This window comes from Pipra filicauda, unplaced genomic scaffold (genome assembly GCF_003945595.2).
Source record: "Pipra filicauda isolate LSUMZ 115617 unplaced genomic scaffold, ASM394559v2 scaffold31_size4109673_pilon, whole genome shotgun sequence".
NCBI classification, from domain to species: Eukaryota; Metazoa; Chordata; class Aves; order Passeriformes; family Pipridae; genus Pipra; species Pipra filicauda.
In genome coordinates, this window is record NW_024104443.1 from 2,190,362 (window position 1) to 2,211,422 (window position 21,061).

General features: G+C 39.0%; 1 protein-coding gene across 2 annotated transcripts in view; it reads left to right on the plus strand.

The window, feature by feature from the left end:
* The first annotated feature begins 501 nt into the window (after positions 1–501).
* ST8SIA4 (ST8 alpha-N-acetyl-neuraminide alpha-2,8-sialyltransferase 4) overlaps positions 502–21,061 on the plus strand; it is a 56,385-nt gene continuing 35,825 nt past the window's right edge. Inside the window, exons 1-4 of one of the 2 annotated variants that reach the window (XM_039383681.1) lie at positions 502–916; positions 5,169–5,300; positions 7,897–7,932; positions 15,448–15,705. In XM_039383681.1, the coding sequence (XP_039239615.1) occupies positions 804–916; positions 5,169–5,300; positions 7,897–7,932; positions 15,448–15,705 (539 nt within the window). In that variant the 5' untranslated portion in view covers positions 502–803. The remainder of the gene's footprint in view (positions 917–5,168; positions 5,301–7,896; positions 7,933–15,447; positions 15,706–21,061) is intronic. The other variant, XM_027718991.2, reaches the window with a different exon arrangement.

The following is a 21,061-nucleotide window of genomic DNA, read 5'->3' on the forward strand; positions in this document are numbered from 1 at the left end:
CTCCGGAACTCCCGCCAGGGAGTGTGCGGGGGCCACGTCGCTCCCCTCCCGCATGCCCACCTTCTCCCGTCGCGGCTGGGGCAGCTGCCAAGGCGGGCTCCCTCCAGTGCCCTTTTCAACCTCCAACCGTCCATTGGGGCAGAGAAGGGAAAAAAATTAAAAAGTAACAAAAACCGTTCCTTTCCATCGGCACCGCGTTGGCGCTCCTCCGCTCGAACTTTCTGACGCCCAACAGGCCATCGGCGTACTCCCGCCATGTGCCAGGGTCGGAAGCCGCGCCTCCCCCAAACACAGCTACCCGGTTGTACTCACCATCGCTCCCCGGACCCGCGGTTGCCGTCTGTTCGCCGTTCCCAAGGAACCGCCCCCGCCGGGCGCGCATTGGCCGCGCTCCGCCCGCGCCCGCCCCGCCGAGCCGGGGGCGGCACCGGCCGCGCCCCCGGGGCCGAGCGGCGCCGCAGCGGAGCCGGACGCGGAGCGGGAGCGGAGCTTTCTTCTCGGCTCGGCGGGCCAGCAGCGGCGACGGCCGGGCTCGTCTCCCCGGCTCAAGGCGAGCGAGCCACCGCCTGCACGCCCGGCTGCTGGACAGGGCGAAAGAGATACAAACTAAACGCCGAACAGCCCCCCAGGCTCTGCGCCCGCCTGGTTTTATTTTTTTTTTTCTGCTGTAATTATTTCCAGGGGGAAAAAAACCCCAGGCATCGCCGTGTTTTTGGCAGTTCTTGCTGCATGAGGAGTTGTTTCCCCGCACACCCCTGACAAACAAAGGAAAAGGGGGAGGGGGCCCACGTTTCGCAGAAGACATGCGTTCCGTCAGGAAGAGGTGGACTGTGTGCACCATAAGTCTCCTCCTCATCTTCTATAAGACGAAGGAAATAGCGCGGACCGAGGAGCGCCAAGAGGCACCTCTCGCCGGGTAATTGCGGGGCGCCGCGCCGGGAGGGCTCCCCGAGTGGGCAGCGCGGCCGTGTCGGTGCCCGCGGTCCCCTCCGCGTCCCCGCCGGGGTCGGTAGATGCCCCGGCGCCCTCCGGTCCGGAGCGCCTTGTGTCTCGTTTCCTGCCTTGGGAACCTGTCGGGGAGGTGCGAGTTTGCCGGGGTGCAGGTGACTCCTGCCTCCGTCCTTGGAGTTCTGCCTGGGAGCTCGACATAACTTCAGTGCTCCTCAGGGATGCTTGCGCAGGGAGGGTGTGGGTCATTCCGCTTAGCTCCGGAGGTTCCTCTGCTGGAAACTCTGGTCCCTCGCTGAAACCGTCCGTTACATGCTTTCCCCCTCCTGCCTGTCTTCGGCTGAAAACAAAAGGCGAAGAGTCCCTTGCCATTTTTCTCTTTGCACCTCAGGTTTCTCTTTGTCGGTCGCTGTGTTTATGTATGTGAATGCCAGTATTCGTCATTTTTCTCCCAACTTGCAGCTATCCTATGGAGACCTTGGTTTTTCAGCCAAGCTGGGTTTCTCCTTGGAGGAGTATAAGATTTTGTTTTCACTGGAGTATTGCATAAATGTCTTGATCGCTTAATGAAATCAGCAAAAGCTGAGTAGGGGCTCACGCTTTTTGTTTGCTTTTGCAAGTCGACTGGGGGGAGAATGCCATTCACAGCAGATTTTCATCTTCTTGCCTTAATTTGAGGAGTAGGCATAAGGAGGTTCTAAGTACCCGTACAGACCTGGAGAAAGCTGCGGCAACTATAGCCTACTTAGTCCCCGCTTGGCCCCAGAGTTAAAGACAGAAAGTACATCCCTCCTCCCTGTTCAGGCAGTCTAGTGCGACAGCGGGGCACAGGCAGCTGGGCACAGCTGGGCAGCAGTGGCCCCGGATTTCCCGGGAGCAGGGGCTTGCCTCATTTGTGTGCGTGCATTGTTTGCTTCCCATGTTATTCAAGATTTTCACAACTTGCTGGTATCTTTCCCTGTTGTTCAGCCTGGGTGTAACCCCAGCTTCTGCCACAAAGCTATCTGTAGACTTAGGAGATGTACAGAAGTTTAAAATTTTGGGGTTATAGGTGTGTGAAAACACACGTGAAAATCAGTGTGTGAGGCAGAATTGTCATTAAAGATACTCCTTCCTGTTGGACTAGAGGTAGCTGTTAAAATTATTCAGAAATTACCATATATAAGTTTGCAAAGAAAAAGCTCCCTCCAGCTTACTGCACGTGATTTGACACAATTGAAAAGGTACTAAAATGAACTGATGTTTTAATATTAAATAAAAGAAAATAAGTGTAATTTGTCATATGTGTGTTCTTAACAAACACTTTAAAATGTAATGTAATGTACTTCTGCCAGATGATTTAGTGATATATTTATTTCTTTGTTATCAGTGAGACTTCTTGTACAGCATGATGCTAGTCACTTTCGCTGTTGAAATATCATTTCTCTTCACAGCCTGTCATCCCATTCGTTACTGTCTGAAGCAGAAAAAAACTCCTAAGTGTATTGCTACTATCTGCTGCCAATATTGGTGTTACACTTGCCTTTCTCCAGAACTAGGGGTTCATGACATTTGGTTATTTTTGACTGGCCGTGTGGGCGAGCAAAGTCACTTTTCTGCGGGATGCTTTGCTTTCAGAAGTACCAGTAATACAGAACTATGAATGCTCAGGATGGTGTGTTTTATGGTTATCAGTGAAACCTCAAGTAAACTCTAGATATTCCAAAATGGACTGTATGCAGTTCCAAATTATATGATAAACCTTAAACCGTGTGCTTCCGTAGCAAAGTTTGCTATGACAATAATTGCAAAGCACCCCCCGATTCAAATAGACAGTAATGTCCCTTTAAAGGTTAAGCAAGTAATGAAACACGGACGTTGCAGTGTTTCTTAAACAGTGTCATCTTCCAGTGATATGGAATATGCTTGAAGGAAGTTACTTTATTTAATGAGCTATCTTCAGGAGAAGAGATTGTCTCATGATATTGGTCTGATTGGTCGCCAAGGCAAGGCAGTTCAGAGTGAAGGCTGACACTGTAAGCTGTAAGTTGCTGTCACATTATGGCAGCTGTTTCATTTACATGACAGGATTTGCAGTGATTCTAGAAGATACAAAGTAACTCAACTTTATTTCACGGTTATTTACGCAATGAAGAGTTACCTGGAGAAATTTTTTTCTTTTTATGTGTTAGTTTATTTAATATTACTTTAAGTGAAAATTAAATAGAACAATGCCAATAAAAGGGAGAGGAGGATGTAAGTGAGTACATTTGTGTTCATAGTAGTACTTTAACACAAAGTGCCTGGGACCTTCTTTTAGCTCATAAGAACGTACTTTAACACTGTTTTCATGTACAAGCTATATAGCTCACTACAGATGTAAATTGTGAATATGGAAGAAAACGACATTTCAAATGCTATGGCGCTTTAAGTGTTGGCAATGTATTTTGTTGTTGTCAACTATCTCATGTTCAAGTGTCTGCTAAATAATATTTAACCCAGAATAAACTAAAGACATCTCTGAAGTACCTTTAGACTGAGGACTTTACTTGGATATATTTTGGTAATCTTCTTTTAGATGCGTGCACTCAATGCATCTAGAAAATATATGCAGGAGTATAGATGTAATAAATATTATTACAACCATTATGGAAAAATTTTAGGGAATAAAAAAATTTAATATAGCAAAAAGTATAAATTGCATTCTCATTAATAATTTAGGGACTTGCGCAGCATCCTCCCGTGCTCTCAAGTTAGTGGTATTTAGATAATTTGCCGCAGGTCTTGTACCTAAAGTTGCAGGTTTTCGATAGGTGGCAGCCTTACATCTGCATCGGAGAGATGTCAGGGCTGCGGGGTGTTGGTGGAGGGGATGGTGAGGGAGAAAGAGCCGTGAGTAATGCAGGGCTGGTTTTGGTGAAGTGTATAACACCGGTTTGTTACTTATAGAGGCTTTCGCAATGATGGATCTTTTTAGAAATTACTGCATGTTACCCGTTTTCTGAATTTAGCTTAATTAATGTCCCATTGCAGGTTAGCTTGAGTTTAGCCTGCTATATAGTTTACCAGCTATTACTGCTTTATATATCCTGCAGTAATGTTGCTGTAGTTCTTATTGAGGGCTGGGATCCAATTGTTTTAAGAACTTACAGCCACAGGAAAACAAGAGTCAGCAATTCCCTGAAAACCTTACAGTCTCACATCTTTTCCATTTCATTGTTTGAAGGGCTGTGGTCAGAAGTTCTGTTTGCAAGTTATGGTTATTGGCAGTATTTCAGAGCATGCTGATTTAACAGAGAAGGAGATTTCTGTATGTTACTGTTCTGTATACTCCTGTGTTACAAGACGTTCTACATGGTAGAATGTTATATTCAACAACTTTGATATGTTTATGATTAATAGCTGTGTTTGAACTCAGCTGAACATTGCTCTGGCACCTAAAAGAGAGTGGTATGGAAGATAATGGAAACATATGGAGATAAAAATGGATTTTATTGCTAACACCTTAAGTCGTTCTTGCAGTGTTTTGGATTCTTTATCCCATTTGTGTGACCCTACTGGCTAATATTTCAACTGATAACGTTATGATTGCTCATCAGGTGTTCAGTGGTTGACTGACTACTTATTGTAGTTTTTTATTTTTTAAGGTTACCTTGTCAAAAGTTATGAATATTACAAGACTGATGGACATGATAAGACAATTGGGGTGGTTTAGATGTGTGCACACAAATTTCAGGAAGTGAGGGGGAAATTTTGTGGTTTGTGTGCCATTAAATTCCAGAATTTTGTCCATAAAAGTCTTTAAGTATCAACAGGAGGCAAAAAAAATCTATTAGGCCAGTATTGCAGATTTGCAGCAATTGCTGGGCAAAGGCTTGAAAGGTAGCACTTAATTGTTAGTTTAGTACTAGAAATTTGGAACCTAAAAGTGCAGAATCTGCCTCACAAACATAATAAAGTTTCATCCAGGTTCACAATTTGTAGCTTATTGTAGTTTTTCTTATGTCTATTTTATTACAAATATAAACATATTTAGGCTCTTAAATTGCATATTCAACTCTTAGATATAGCTGTCCCATAGATTTTTTCACAGTTACAGTTCATTTGCTTTAGAAAGCAGAGAGAGAATTGCTTATTTTTGTGGTGAATAAAAGGATATATTGCTGGTGCTTGGGATGTAAATTACTTAAAACTGGAGTTAGCCTTGGGTGTAACTGTGTCTTTTATATATTGCATTGCAGAGATGGTGAACTGAGTTTGAGCAGATCAATGATCAATAGCTCTGATAAGATAATTCGAAAGGGTGGCTCCTCAATCTTCCAGCATGCTGTAGAAGGTTGGAAAATCAATTCTTCTTTAGTAATGGAAATCAGGTGAGTGTCTTAAATGAAAAGTTCGTTTCATATTTTCATTTATGTTACTTATAATTTCTGTGGTCTGGAAACAGTAATTTGATTTACAGTTGCAGGTGGATGGTTTATAACTGTATATATTTAGGTTCAGTGTTAAATGCAGTTGCATTGCATTAGACTTGAAATCATGTCATCCTTCGTAAGAATTAATAAAATGTTTTCATCTGGCTGTGGCAGTCAGACCTGTGCAATCAGCATCTACATTATGTATGTCCACATTGAAGCTGCTTGTTTAGAACTCTTCCACAGTCAGTGGTGAGAATCTGGCACTTTTAGGACATGATTTCCTCTTATCCTAAAGGTTTGAAATAGAACAGCCGAAAGTATCCTGAACATAGCAGTTTTCCTCCCTTGACTGCACAGGGAGCTTAGACAGACAGCTTAGGTGCAGGAGTCAAGAGCCAGGGCATCAAGTGCTGTGAATCCAACACTGGCCACGATTGGTCCACATGGCAGGTCAGGCACTGACAGTATCCATGTCCTAGGCAGTTTTCTTTCTTGAAGTCAGAAAGGCCAAAAAGAGCTTTAGGCTGCTGCTGCTGGGGCAACTCAGTAGCAGAGTTAGGGTGAGTGGATAGTTCTGATATGTGTTAGTATTCATAGTGTGTCTGTGCACCCTGAGAGAAGAACAAGCAGATGCCTCTTTATGTTGTTCTGTCATACCTTCCCCATCTTCATCAGGAAGGTGGCCAGTGAAAGAAGCATGTGGAGCGTGACTTGGCAGTGTGGAGGACTAGGAATGTTGCATTCTGTGAAAAATGAGAGAAAATAACTATTTTTAGCAACAATCACATAGCGGACTAGACTTGATTTTCTGAATGTTAAGATTTTGAATAGACATTTGGTCTAATTAAAATGTGGTTTCTGTATGATGTCCCTTTCTACTTATTTTTAAGTTTTGTAATTGTTTTTTTTGTAAATTAAGGGACTTTTTCCAAACTCCTTAAACAGGCATTGTTTCCGTGTACGAAAGCATGGCTTCTCTGAATGAGGAACTTGAGGGTTTTTTTAATGACTGCTATTTTATGTTCCTAATCCTAAAACACGCAGAAGATAAAGGTAGCTCAGAAATGTATGGAGCTGTAGTAAAGGACTGATGTTCTGGAAGCCTTGTGGTATGATGGACACAGTGCAGCCCCATTGCAAAAAGCCAAGGAGCAGCATAAAGGATGGAAAGCGTAGCAGGATTTGGGTAGGCAGAAAATTAATACTATGGAGGATGTAGCTGTCACTCAGCTGCTTGGTAAGTGCTCTGTGGAGTCCCCACTCCTTGACTACCTAGGTTAAAGGACCTCAGTCATTTAGCTGTGTTTCCTACTGATGAAGACCGTGTGGACACTCTGAAATGCAGCTGAGGTGCATTTTAGGAATGGAGTTTGATCCAGAACCATCCTTCAGCCTGTTTGACCAGTGTATGGTTGTTCCATAAAGGCTGATTTCTGCTCCAGGACAGTCTAGGAAAGATAAGCAGATTGTAAACATCGGTGATGGTATTTAAAATTTGTATGCATATAAGTGACAATTTATGTTGGAGAAATATTAAGTAACTTTAGAGGAATACTGTTGAAACTTTGTTTCATAGGCTATGGGTCTGACAACTGGAAGAAAACAACTGTTTTTTATTTGTGAAGTAAACTGATTTGGAAGCCGTTGAGTGACTATAAGTAGAAACAGATAACTATTCTCAGTCATTTTGTTGAAAAATTGAGTATCATATTTCACAACCATGTAAATCCAATATGCCTTGCTGGTCAAACCAAACAACAAAGTAAAAATATGACAATAACTTTTTTTATGAAAATTAAGACATAAAATGGAACTTGGGTTATGCTAATTTTCCACCTATTTCAGATGCAAAATACATCCTTCAGACAAAGAGGTAAAATAATAGAGAATGGTTTAGATTTTTTTTCCAACCTGTTAGTACATGAGTATCATCTCAATGTACTAAAATCACAAGTTGCAAAATAATTTTTTTCTTTACTGTTGGCTGAAGGGGAACATTCATTTAATAAATTACTGTTGTGCACTTAAGAAGCATCATGACATGATAATATGTTTTTTTACAAATATTGTGCAGGAAAGGATTTAATTTTTTGGGAGGGTCTCATAAATACAGTGAAGAAAAAAGTGTATCTTGTACACTAACTTAAGCAGTAGAGGTTCTACTGTATCTTAACATTTTCTGTATAGTAGAGAGCATCAAGCTGAGGTTATGTCCACACTGCCAGTCCTGTTTCGAGATGAAATAGCTACCATCATGAACACTGAGGCAGAGAGCAGGTGTTTTAACTGAACCAGTAAAAGAATTTAAATTATTGTGATGTAGGGCCAAAAGTTGACATGAACTATATGAAAGGAACCAGTGCTACCAGCCAGTCACAGTCTTTCCAGAAATCCTCTTTGCTGACATAGCATGGCATATTCACTTATGGTACTCAGCAGTGAGGGAGGGACATTTGGCAAGCTTTTCACTAAGGAAGCCACATGCAGCCCCTTGTGAGATGTGTTTCAATCTGATGCTGACTAAATGATCTGCTTTCTCTCACTTTTACAGGTGGTTTGCTATACACCTTTCTTCCCTGTTAAAGCAGTAAGAAGCATTTTGGCTGTATTTTTACACTTACACACCTACCAGGACTAACTTCAAATGTGTCTAGTGAAGTCCTAGAGTGTTCTTGTGGTTTAACTAACTGTTCAGCCCTCCAAAGTATATTACGTGCACTGTGTAGACCATGAAGATGATTCAAGCTTTATTATTGCAACTATTAACATGAACAGTGGTCGGTGGTCTTGTGGTGTGAGGTTGACCGTAGGAAGTAACGGTAAGAGAGAAACAAAAAACAAGCTAGTGCCTGTTGAATTATACATAAAACATTTTCAGTTCTTAGGAGTGGGGAAATAATTTGTAAAACCATTAGTGTACAGCATAAAGATATTTCATAAAACTTACAATCACCCATAAATGACAGCTACTTTTATGTATTATATCAGCTTTACACCTGCATTAACAATTTTAGAATGAAGAAAATATTTGATAGTGAGCCTTGCTTTGTGCAAGGACTGTTGGTCAATAGTATGTTGAACCTAGTTGGCTGGCATCTAGAATATTATACTTTGCTGTTTGCTTTGTTGACTGTGGGCATCACCTCCGTCCACTTATTTTTGCTTAGGATGGTGACCAGTCTGTCAGCCTCAAAGGTGAATTCTTGGCAAGGCCAAGCTCAGATAGGAGTCAATGAATGAAAAAGCTCCTTTATCAGGACCCCATGGAAGGATGGGAAGCTTTCACTTGGTTTCTGGTGCTCTGGGACTTTGCAGCCAGAAAAGGCAGTCTGAGGAGTGTAGCAGCTCTCCTGGGAGGGCAGCAGTCCTTTGGAGATGTTAAGCAGACAGAAGAAGAAGGAGCTAGACTTTCTGTGATCGAAGAGGACATTATTGGTATTATTAATTACTTGAGACTGTGGGAAATTTGATGCCTTGCCAATCATGATTGGTCTGGTGGGCGAGTGATTTTTCCAACTGATGTTACCTTCTGATTGCTTACAACTTCTTTGAAGAATAATAGATAATTCTTGTGTCTAGGGAAGGAAGATTGCTTTCTTGGTTCCCTTTCTGTCTGAATGATTTCAGTCATGAGGAAGAGAATCCATCATGTGCTAAGGTTTTATGTCTTAAGTCCTTTCTACTCACTGTAGCAATATGAAGGTTTTCCTTATGGTTATGGAGATAAGGAAACTTCAGTTGTACTGGAAGCCATAGTTTCAGAAAGGAGGGATGTGTCTGAGATGGTGCAAACCTATCTGGGGAAGAATTCCACACAGGGCTGATGCCAGCACATCTCTGACCTATATGAAATGAACTACAGTCTGATGTCTCAGTGTGTGATTTTCTCACACTTATTTTTGATTAAATATGGGCACTTCTCTTGGAAGGAACAGAAGGTTTTGAATTGCAGGAAGGCAAAATTTAAAAAAAGTACATTGAGGATGTATTTATCTCTGCAATGTAACAGAAAATTTCCTGTCAGAAAAGTGTGAGAACTTGTAAGATGTTAAAAGCATCTAAAGAAAAAAATAAGGGCAGCTTCCTCCTTAGAAAGGTTCAGATTGTTATCATTGTTTGTCTTTCAAATTTACATGAAGGAGCTACGATAAGTCCCTGAAGTGCAAGCAGTATGTACTGAACTGGCAATGGAGCACTACAATTGCTCTGAGGCTTTTGGAGCAACATTTTGGGGCCATTTGCACTATTTCCCTCAGATCTTCTGTGTGTCAAAGATTCCATGCGAACTGGGGCTTTCTGGTCTGGTTTAGTCATAGTAAACCTCAGGGGATTTTTGCTTGCCTGTCTGTCTTACTCTACCTTGCTTATCCTCATGAAAAGCTGGCATATGGTAAGCCTAAGTTGAATCATGGTCTGTTTAAAAGTCCTCTTTTCCTTTTGCATGCCCACTCTCCAGCATTACTGTTTGTGTGGCCTCTGTTGTCTGGGGGCTGCCAGGAATTGTCCCAAGGTTATTTGCAGTTAGGTGTGTTTTTAATGAATCCAAATCGTGGTTGGACTAGATGACCTTTCAAGTCCCCTTCCATCCCAGGCTATTCTATGATTCTAAATCTGCTTTCCTTGAAGAGGTTTTCTTTAAACTTCCTTTTAGTCAGACTAAAGCGAAACCCAACAGGTGCAAACACCCACAGTCTCCACTGCGTCCTCAGGAAGCCAACAGGAGCTGGAACTGCAGCCATCTACAGGGGCAAGCTGTGACGTTTTGTGACCACAGAGTTTGTTCTTTTGTGGTTTTTTTTTAAACTAATTTAGCTGACAAAAAGCATGCTTTATCTAGGCTGTAGTCCTTGGTGATTTCAAAGGCTGAGACCCACCTTCTGCCTTCCAGCTGGGGAGCATGAAGCAGTGTCAGGACTTACTAGGGTTAGAAAATTGAGTTGTTTATTAGACTTGTGTGAATTAGTCAGAGAAAGTCTTCAGGAGAGCAAGAAGAGGAATCAGAAATCTACAGTGTGACCTGCACAGCTTAAAAAATAAAAGTTTAAAAAAAAATTTGAGTGGCTTCTTATTCTCAAGTAAATGAAGGATTTTGCCAAGAGTGTAGTCTGCGATCCACAGGCAAGTTACTGTGGGAGAAGTGCTAGCATGAGAAGTATTGTGCTTCTGATAAGGCTAGGGAAGCACTGATACAGGCTGCATGGGGAGTTTGCCAAGTCCCCACCACAAAAGGTTATTAGGAACGTATTAGATAAACACAGTCTGGAAGACTTGTAGATAGAGGCACATCTTCAGTGCACACAGAGAGGATTAGGTAAACACTGAGTTCCATAATGTGGTTGCTGGTGATCTAGCCCAGCTTCCTGGGCACTGAGGATGCCCTTTAGGGGCTTCCCGTCATGGTTACTGTCCAGATGAGCCCAAATACCCCAGCAGCAAGGGTTTCTGGCACTGCCTTCCTCTAAAGAAATGATTTTCCCTGGAAAAGCATTGGAGGTCATACATCAATCTTCTTGAGAATTTCTAAAAATATAAAATTATTTGTAATCTTAAAAGTCAAATGATTTAGTGGTTTATTTTCTTTCCTTAATCCACACAATTCTGCGGCAGAGGAAGAATAGTTTTACATTACAACAATTTCGTAGTAGAAAGGCTACAGTACAAAATAAAACTAAAAAAAAAGGAAGAAAAGGAGAAAAATATCACCATATTGCTCCAGAGCAATACATAGCTACAACATTTGGACAGCTGTGCAGAGACATTACTGTCTGTTACATGAAGTTTATCAGATAACCGGGAGTTTAAGTACATACTTAAATATTGTGAAAATTTGTTTCTGGTTGTCGAAATAAAACTTTAGGTCAACCACAGATTATGACACTGTGTTTTTGTGTGTCAAGTAAAGATGTTGCAAACAACTGCTTGGCTTAAAATAAGAGCAAGCCACATCTGTCTCACCTGCCCACAAAAGGGTTCAGGCTACACCCATGAGAGAGTTTTATTTGTCATAACAAAACTTGGAGACCTCAAATAAAACTGTTTGTTTATACATCGTAGCTTAAGGTTGCAGAACACCTTTGCTGCAAGGTTTGCTAAAAATCAAGCTGTTTTTTTCCTTAGTGGAATTGAGGTTACTTTGAATTTTATATGCAGCTTGAAGTGGATTAGCACTTATTTGACATTATTTTGTCATGTCTGTTTAATAAGAATAACCTTGTTGTGCTATTTTTTATTCTGTGAGACAGAACAGACGTTTAAACAAGTTCTTTTTATTAATCAGCATCTAGACTGACTGAAACACTCATGTACGTGTGTTCAGGTTTTGTCACATCCCTTAGACTATTTCCTCTTAGCACTTATGTGAAAATGGGAAGTACTGCTATCCCCACGGTACAGATGAGTCAGTAGCACAGAGGAACTTAAAACAATAGCATGAACTCTGCATTCTTTATCATATTTCTTTCAGTATTAAAAGATATCTGGATAGAGTCAGACAAATCAATAAAAATATTTTAATGTTAGCAAATCTCTTACATGAGGATTCTATTGTGTTCTGTAATACCTGTGTGTACTTTTAATTGAATATGCAAATGACAGCTTCAGATAAGAAAACATTTTTAAAAATATGAGAAGATACTAAGATTCAGTGATTTCTGCCCATCTCAAAATTTTTTTGTAAAATAAATTCCTTAGACATTTTAGAAATTTCATCTGTTTTAAGTAAGTGGTTGATTATCTGATTTTAATTCAGGTCCACGTGAAACTCTTTTTGGAGGACTTCTGTAAGCATTTAGATAAACAAGTTTTGAATGTAAATAACCAAATTAATAATGGAAGCCAAGGTGCTTTTATTTTTTCGGCACTGTTTACATAACTTCACTGCCTTCCTCTTTTTTAAATAATACATTGGATACTATATTCATGCACAAACATTGCTACTTGTTTGCTATCAAGAAACAGTTTTAGGACCATTCATTCTGGGTGTCATGGATGAGTGCTTTAAATTACTAAAGCAAATCTTCTGGTGATCACGTGACTTTTTGTAATCAGAACTCTAGGTTTCTTACACTTCACGTAATTTTTTTGCTTTTTGAGACTCATTTGTGGTCACCCCTTCTCAAGTCAGAGTGCATGTGAAATGAGTCTCTGGATAGCTTAGGTGATGCTACTCATAGCTTTTGATGCATTTGTCATATCCTTTACAGACCCAGCTATAGTAACTCTGCTTCTAGGTAGTGAATACTTTTAGTAGATTTTAATACTTCTAGATTGGGCAGTTGCTTCTTTCTTGCTCTTTTTCATTGTGTAGCAATTCATGTATCTGTTGCAGAGTGCCCACTAAGTAAAGCTATCAAACCCATGGAGATTTTAAGCCCATTCAACTTAAAGGCTGAAGTTGAGTCATCTTCCTTTTACGGAAATACCTTGCCTGGTCTTACCAAAAGCAACATTTAGGATTTGCCTATCCTGCTCTGTTATTCTGAGCCTCAGTACAAACTGTCTTTGCTCTGATACTGTCATTCATACATGACAGCTGTAACTGATAGCCCAAGATATACCAGATATTCTTTCCCGGGTTTTTTTTCTACCCTAGTTTAAGAAATGTGAAGAATAACTTGAAAAATATTTTTATCGTGTTTCACTTCCCCTGTGGCTTTTAAGATCTGTTGCATGGTGAGTATTTTGTGTCATTGCTTGCAAGATTCAGACATTCTTCCTTCTCGAGGCAGTGACACAAGACCTGGCTCGTGAGCATGGATGTTTCTATAGTTCATCCCTTTTAACTTGTGGGGGATTATTTCCCCTTTATGGCTGTAAGTGAGTGTTGCAACTGCTAGAGTGGCATCTCTAGTTATGTTTTCCTGTTTTGATGTTCTCTAAGGAAGTTCTGCTCTAAAAACTTAATATGTAAAAATAACATTCTCTTAACAAAATATCTGTTCCCTTTCAAATTCCACTTTACTTACTGAAAACAGTGGAAAATATAAAGTTTTTGTTGTTTTGTTGGATTTGCAGAGGCAAAAGTGTCTGTAAGAATTATCACATGCTGAACACCCTGCCCCAGCTCAGCACTGCTCAGTTCCTTGAGAGTATTGTACTTGTGTTCAAATGTGGTCCTACGTCTTTTCACACACATACATGCTTCACAGAGCAAGGGTGGACACAAGTGTGTAAGGCTTTGCTTATTATTCCTGAGCTGCCAGTGGCTCTTGCAGGTCTGGCCTGGAGTCCTTCCCAGCTTTTTATGTCGAGTGTATACTGAAAACTGCTCAGTGCTGTCAGTGCAGGTATTAGTCATCTCATACATTAGTCATTCCATTGCAGTTATTAAGTGCCTCTTTTGAACTTATGTATGAAAAGTGTACCAGTACCCACCTGTCATTGGCAGAATGGAAGCTTTGAATGGCTGGATTCCGTCTTAGCCCCAGACTTGGTCACCAGTTTATGTCTAAAGGATTGTATAGGTGCAATTGAACCTTTACCTAATTTTGTTCTGCAGGATTAAGGATGAGAACCCAAATATACTTACATTAATAAAATTAATTATTTATTGATGATCATAATGATAATTATTAGATTAAAATATTTTGATCAGAATTATTTGTGACACAGTATATAGAGAATTATACCTACTAATATAGTGCACTATTTGTTGAAGCCATATTGAAGCAATGATGCTAAAGCTAGCAAAACTATTGAGCAGAAATTGATGGTACTCAACGCATACCGGTGACTGTGGGCAAGTCTCTTTTGCTCAGTCTTGAGAAGTAACCTTGAGAGGGGTCCCCACTTGAAGGAGGAATCTCCACACACTTTCCAAGAAGGGCTGTGTTAGAAATCCCTACCATTAAAAAGAGGTGATGGGCTTTTGTAGTATTAGTGATTAACTGTCAGTCATACGTCTTCAGGCCAGGTGTGTCAACTCAGCAGCTTTAGGTGAGTTATCAGCTTATTCGTTCCTTTATCAGTGGCTTTGTCTGCTGCATCCTCACCAGTGCCAGTTTCTGTCAGGAAAGATTATTCTTCACATCCCCAAAATGTTTAACTTTAGAATTGACAAGTCAGAGCAGTCTCAGCATTCTTCAAAACCAAAAGTAGGGTCATCTACCCTTCTCCATCCACTACTGATAACTTTTGCAATTAGAGTCAAGTATGAGCTGTTTTACCCACACTTAGGCAGAGCGTCCCGATGCACTAGCCCCATAAGCAGGTACAGTTACCATGACTTGACTTCTTCAGCTGACAAAAAAGCAACCATTCTTGACCTGTTACTTGCTCTAGGCTGGTAGTATATAACTGTTTACTTGATCCATGGTAGCTTATTAAAACAACATGTTTTGGTCACATGTGTCTGAACCTGTCTAACAGTTGAAACAATTAGTTGCAGAGAAGCACAGTAAATGGTTCAAAGTGATGAAGAGTTTGTAAGTGGTTTTGAGTTCATCTAACAGCTTGACTAGACCCTGAGCGGCAGTAGTTTAATTTGCAGTTTAAATTTTAGTTTAATTTTTGTTTAAATTGATACAAAAGACTGTGGGTGTTCTCATTTCAAGTTAATTAGGATAACTTTAGCTGAACTTCAGTTAATTAGGAGGAAGTTTATGCTAACTGAGTATGTTCCTCTTATGGTGAAATAAGAATACATGAGAGACACAGCCATTTCTGAACCAAGCTGATTTCTAAGAGATAATATTTTTAAAATCATAAATACTTCATATATTCAACTGTGTTTCTGTGAAAACAAACGCCACAGTCCTTCTTAAAAATGTGTTTATTCCAGAATTTTGTAAAGATAGTCAAAAACCGTATGCCTTTTAATTTCCAAAGTTATCTTCCCTTGGTCTCTCGGTGCCTTTGTCTGTAGAAGTCATTAAGCTCTATTTCTGTAGTATTTATGTGTTATATTGTAACCATGATCTGAACTCCCTCCTAACAGCTTTTCTCTAACTCCATCCTAGAGCATGGGAAATGACCTTAGTATGACTGACACTGCCTCCCCTCTGCTTTATGTCGTATGCCTTGTACAGTCTGTATTGCTGTTTAGATAAACTCAGTTCGAGCAGGGAGCGTTGGGTTTTATCTGTGCGTTTTTCTGTCAACGCAGAAAGAACATTCTTCAGTTCTTGGATGCTGAAAGAGATGTCTCAGTGGTCAAAACCAGCTTCAAGCCAGGAGATGTAATTCATTATGTACTGGACAGGCGTCGCACCCTAAACATTTCTCAGGATTTGCACAGCCTTCTCCCTGAAGTTTCCCCGATGAAGAATCGCCGATTTAAAACATGTGCAGTTGTTGGGAATTCTGGTATCCTTCTGAAGAGTGGCTGTGGAAAAGAGATTGATAGCCATGACTTTGTAATAAGGTAAGTTTTCATCTGCTGTTGAAGATGAAATATGTTTCTTGGAGAAAAGCTAGGAGAAATGTTTTAATCACAGGTGTATACTGCAGGCATTATCTGAAATTAATCTGAAACAATACTCATCACTGTGTGATTCCTTATGTTTAAATACATACCCGTTTTATTGACAAGGTTATTTTTACAGTGAAAATAAAACAAGGGCCAAAGAGAGAAGCTTGTGCTGCTTATTTTTGCTTTTTGCTGTTCTTATTCCAGACAAAATAAATATTCTTACAGACGCCTTGGTAGAATAAATGCAAAATGTTTTCTCTCTCAAAAAATACCCTTTCTTAGCTCTTAGTCAATACAGATGGCCTTTTGTAAATTACTTTATTACTTATGTGCAGCATGGAGTAAAATTTTGATGTGATGTATTGATGCTGAACCAGGCTGCCATTAAGGTAGTTGGAAGTCACCCATCTATATTCCTTCACATTGCTCTAATAACACATTTCTGCAGTTTGGACAAAAATGTTGATTTGTCACTTTTTATTCATACTTCAAACATGCACAGTAGAATACCTTTGGATTTCATATATCAAAGGGGAAAACTGACCTCATTTGACAGCTTGGTGTTATATAGAGAATGTTGAGCAGGAGATAGGTCTTCTGCTTTTGAAGTAAAAGTTGCAATTGGTTTGGTTTGAGGAGGGTGAAAGGGCAGAAAACAGGAGGGTAGTAACAGAAAACAATATAGAAATAGTTTTCATTGTAAGTTATTTGCTTTTTCTTTTCTCACCTTAAAGAAAGATGGTGGCAAAAAAATATCAAAAGGACATGGAAAAAGAAAAATTATAGGTTTTTAGTGCATAAATCAAGCAGGATATACGTGAGACTTGTATTTCATTTGAAAGGTGTACCAGCAAGCTGCAACTGAAGCAATAACACATTGTTCTTTCATTTTCCTTATTTGTTTTACTTGTACCACTAGGTATTCAAATTAACATCCTTACTGCAGAAGGAATCCAAAAATAATTACCACATTTTTAAACCACATTTAGCCTATGGCATGCTTTTGTACTCTCTCTGAGATTAAATATGATTAATTTAACAGGACTACAGAAAAATTTGGATACTATATTTTCTAGATGAAAATTTTCTTTCAGAAGGCAGGGTACATACTTCTATTTAAATCATGTGCTGAATTTCTTTGAAGTTGTCCCCATGGTCTTCCACATGTTTTAACTAGCCATGAAACTAGGTGATGATATCTGATAGGTTTTAATTTATTCAAGCTATGTGGAAGAATGAAAATATTCCTAAATATTTGGTGAAGCTTAATAGGAATAGTAGGAGGTTACTGTTGCTAATCAGTTATACTGGAGAAACATGTGGGTATTCTGTGAGGCTGGTGAGAAACCGGCATAGGTTGCCCAAAGAAATTGTGGATGCCCCATCCCTGGAAATGTTAAAGGTCAGGTTGAATGGGGCTTTGAGCAACCTGTCCATGAAACATCTCTTATATGGTATATGACTAGTAAAGTGATTGAAATAACAATTAGTCTGACAGTATCATGGTTAATAATCTCTAAGGTTCTGGGAATAGCATGCTTGGCCCTGCTCCCTGTAGGGAATTTTAACACAGTTATTTTATTTTTTTTTTCATTTGCAAATCAAAGTTAATATGTTTTTGAAATCATATATCTCATAAGTTAAACTATATGATATTTATTTGTGTAAGTCTCCATGCATGCATATGTGCATAACATCTGTTTAAATAGCAATAATTTGTTTGTAGTTCAAGTTAAAGAAAAAAAACATTCCTCAGAATTACAGTTTCCCACATTCCTCATCCTCCATTTAGAGAAAGTTATATGCAAAGCAAAATCATGTGGTGTAATTATGAAGTTCTGGTGTACTTCATAAGTACTCACCTCTATTGCTGTTAGGATTCTGGTATTAAAACGTACCATGACACTCTGTTAATACTTTTGCTTTCAGCTTGTCTCTTTAGAAGTGAAATGCACTTATTCTATTTGCCACCTGGTGCTGTTCTGAAAAGGAGTAACTGTATACATCCAGCTGTGTAGGCTGGTGAACAACATTTTTGTAGAATCTTCTGATGCCAAGTGCATTATGCTTATGTGCTGTGACAGTGTGTCATATTGTTTTGGTAAATGTATTATACAGTCATTTTCATAGTATTCTTGGTTTTTTTTTTTTAAATTTGAAGGGAAATTGTGTCTTTGATTGTTTCTTAGAGCAGCAGTTCTAATGTTAGAGCTAACACGAACAATACCATTAATTTAATGGTCAAACTGATAGTGAAGGTCTGTGAAAGTGAAGAGGACACAACAGATAACCAACAGTATTTGCAGTACAATAAACTCAATAGCCTACAGAGGTAACATGAAGGTGTTAATAATAACAAACAAATGCACAGAAGTTACACAAGTTTAGTGAAGTCATCCCTATTTTGACAGCAGAAAATGCTTTCGATCTAATTAAAATGCAAAACAAGGAGACTCTTTGCTATTAAAAAAATCCTGAACTGTGGCAACTATAAACTACTTCCTGTTTCCCATACTCTTTTCCTTTTTACCTCTCATGCTTTTATATCCTTTTAAGTAACTATTGAACTGTGTGCATATACTACTCTTGCAGTGAGCCAAAGCATCCTGCATTTTGAGACCCAGAGAGGGTCTCAGGCATTCCTAAGTCTCTGGAAAGATGAATAAGTACATCTTGTTCCCCCATTGTCCCGAAATTCTCATGCCAGAGCTGAATTAGCTGTTGCATCTTACAGAGCAGATGAACTTGTTATAGAAAGTGGTATGTTTTGAAATGCAGTAGCTACACTGAACTTCCTGGAAAATGTAACTGTGTTTTAAGGTAAGTATAAAGAAACAATGCTAAACCTTGCCAAGTAATAACTTGGAATTACTTCTAGCAGCTAATCAGTATCAAAAAGAATTTAGTTCAGCTGTGGGTTCAGAATTCAAGCAATGTCAAAGATGAGAATAAATATTTTTTTTTTTATTTTTTTTAATTAATATAACTCAACATTCCTGATGAGAAGTATTCAAAAGCAGAGACCAATTTAATTTTGGATTTATTTGGTTAAAACCAACCAGACAAACAAACCAAGACCTAGTAGGTAATATTGTGTATTTTCCTGTGGTGACACCATGTCTGGAAAAGTCCCTTTCATTTTAGTTGGACTATGTGGAGAACAGGCCTGTTGAGTGAAGCTGTTTGACTAGTTTAGGGCTGCTCTGACAAGGAGCAGCCATGAGAGGATATTAATTGCTTTGTTCTTTGAATTGAAGTGACTAGTTTATGTGTTACAACTCTTCTTTTTTCACTGGAGTTTTCTCCTGCTAACTTGTATCAGCATTTAGGAATCAAATCGAATATTTTGATATCGCCATCAGTGGTGATAAAATTTTACTGTGCAAATGCAGCTCTGTATTTTTCCCAAGTAGTTTGACTTTCATTTTTTAACTTGACAATTCTTGTGGTTAGTGAAGTTGACATGGAAAAACTTGGAGTCTTTTTTTTTTTCTTTTAGAAAGGAAGAATATGTCCTTTAATAAATGTCTCGTTTTGCACAGAGGAGGATAGTCTGTTTTGACTCTTTCCATAGTGTATTGATTTTTGTGGACAATTGTGATATGCAGAAGTAAGCATGATATGTGGTATGAGCAGAAGACAGCGTATATATGGTAAGGAAGAAGGACAGACCTAACCATACCATGGAGTTGTGGTTGCTTATTTCAGGAGAGCAATTTAAATTACTAAGAAGAGATTAGTAGTAGCTTCTTTAATCTGTGTTGTTCCTTCAGCTGATAGGAAAAAAGTAATCATACATTTGGCAGAATAAAGATATTTAGAATATTAATTTACTTATATTCTGGAACTTTTTTTTTTTAAATTTGTATCAGCTTTTATGTCCAAATGTTTTCTAGTACCCCTTGCTTGGACAATAGCCATTGTACTGAGCAGAACTGAATGCTTGGAGACAGCAGATCTGTAGAAAGCAAAGTTGCCAATTTAAAAGACATGTTTTAAAACATGAGTCTTCCCTTAAAAATAACATATGAATACATCATGACTAGCTCATTAGACCTTTTTCAGATCTCAGATGTGGCAGCTCTATTTTTTGCCTTCTGTCTCTTCCCAAAAATTGTTACACTGCATTGAAATGAAAGAAGAACAAAGCCACTATCTTCCAATGCTCTTGCTCGGTGATTTGGGTGTCTGAGAAAGGGGAGCGGCAGTGTAGGTCTTCAGTGCCAATTGCTTAATTAGATGTGAGTGGTCTCCACGTCAGGGAAGCCTCTGAGAAGGCCTGAATTTTTGTGGCCACTCTTTTTTTTTTTTTTTAAAGGAAGTTAATTCCTATGGAGGATATTTAAGGACAGAAGTCTAGAAGGCTCAGGAAATATCAGTAAAAGTGATTTCCGTACACCCATATACAAATGATCAAGGATTCCAAAGAGTCTGCTTAAATAGTATCCTGTGAGCATCCAAATGTAGGGCACACGGGGTTAGCCTGAATCTTTTTATAATATGATAATTTATCTATAAAAAGATAAAATTATTTTAAAGTTGCTTACTCCTGCTGTTGATAATACAGAGCTTTTAATTTAGTAGTTTTCTGAATAGCTGCAAACTCAGGAAAACTTTTTCTTTTTTTGTGCATTGACTGTTTTGAGAGGTGACAACATTAAGAACAATTGTAGCCTAGATGTTGCCTTTTTTGCTGTTCTCCATTTTGGAATATTCAAACTACTGCTTCTTTCTACATTCCATGCTAAGAACTCAAAGTGCTTCTCCAAAACAATGAAAATTGTAGTTTGGTCTGAATTTATTGCAAGAGTAATAAAAGTTTTTCAACCCTTTCTGTCCTCACAATATTGTGGGTTTTTTCTAAAATTTTCTTTATCAGAATTACAACACTTTTACAACATCTTGATAATTACCTTATAGAATATCCTCTTTATAGATAGTAATGTGTAAAGTATTTTCACATAAAAAGGCAAAGGTATTCAGGATACTACTAAGTTCCATTTCTTAGTTTTTCTTGCATTAAAATATCATTCTCAGTATTTCACTGCTGTAGTTTTTGTGGTTTCTTTTTTTTTTTAATATATATGAACAAACTTTCAGTGATAGAAATTCCTTGCTTTATTTTACCGTCAAAGGAATGCTGTTGGGAAGAACAGTAAAACTCTAATTCGTGTGCAGCAAGGACACACAGTCAATAATGTGTTTCGCCACTATTTCTAAAATACCACTTAGGCTTTCTCTGGCAGTTCACTATGCTGTATCAGTTGATGATAACTTGCCTTTCAGTCATTGGTGTTAAAGAAGATGC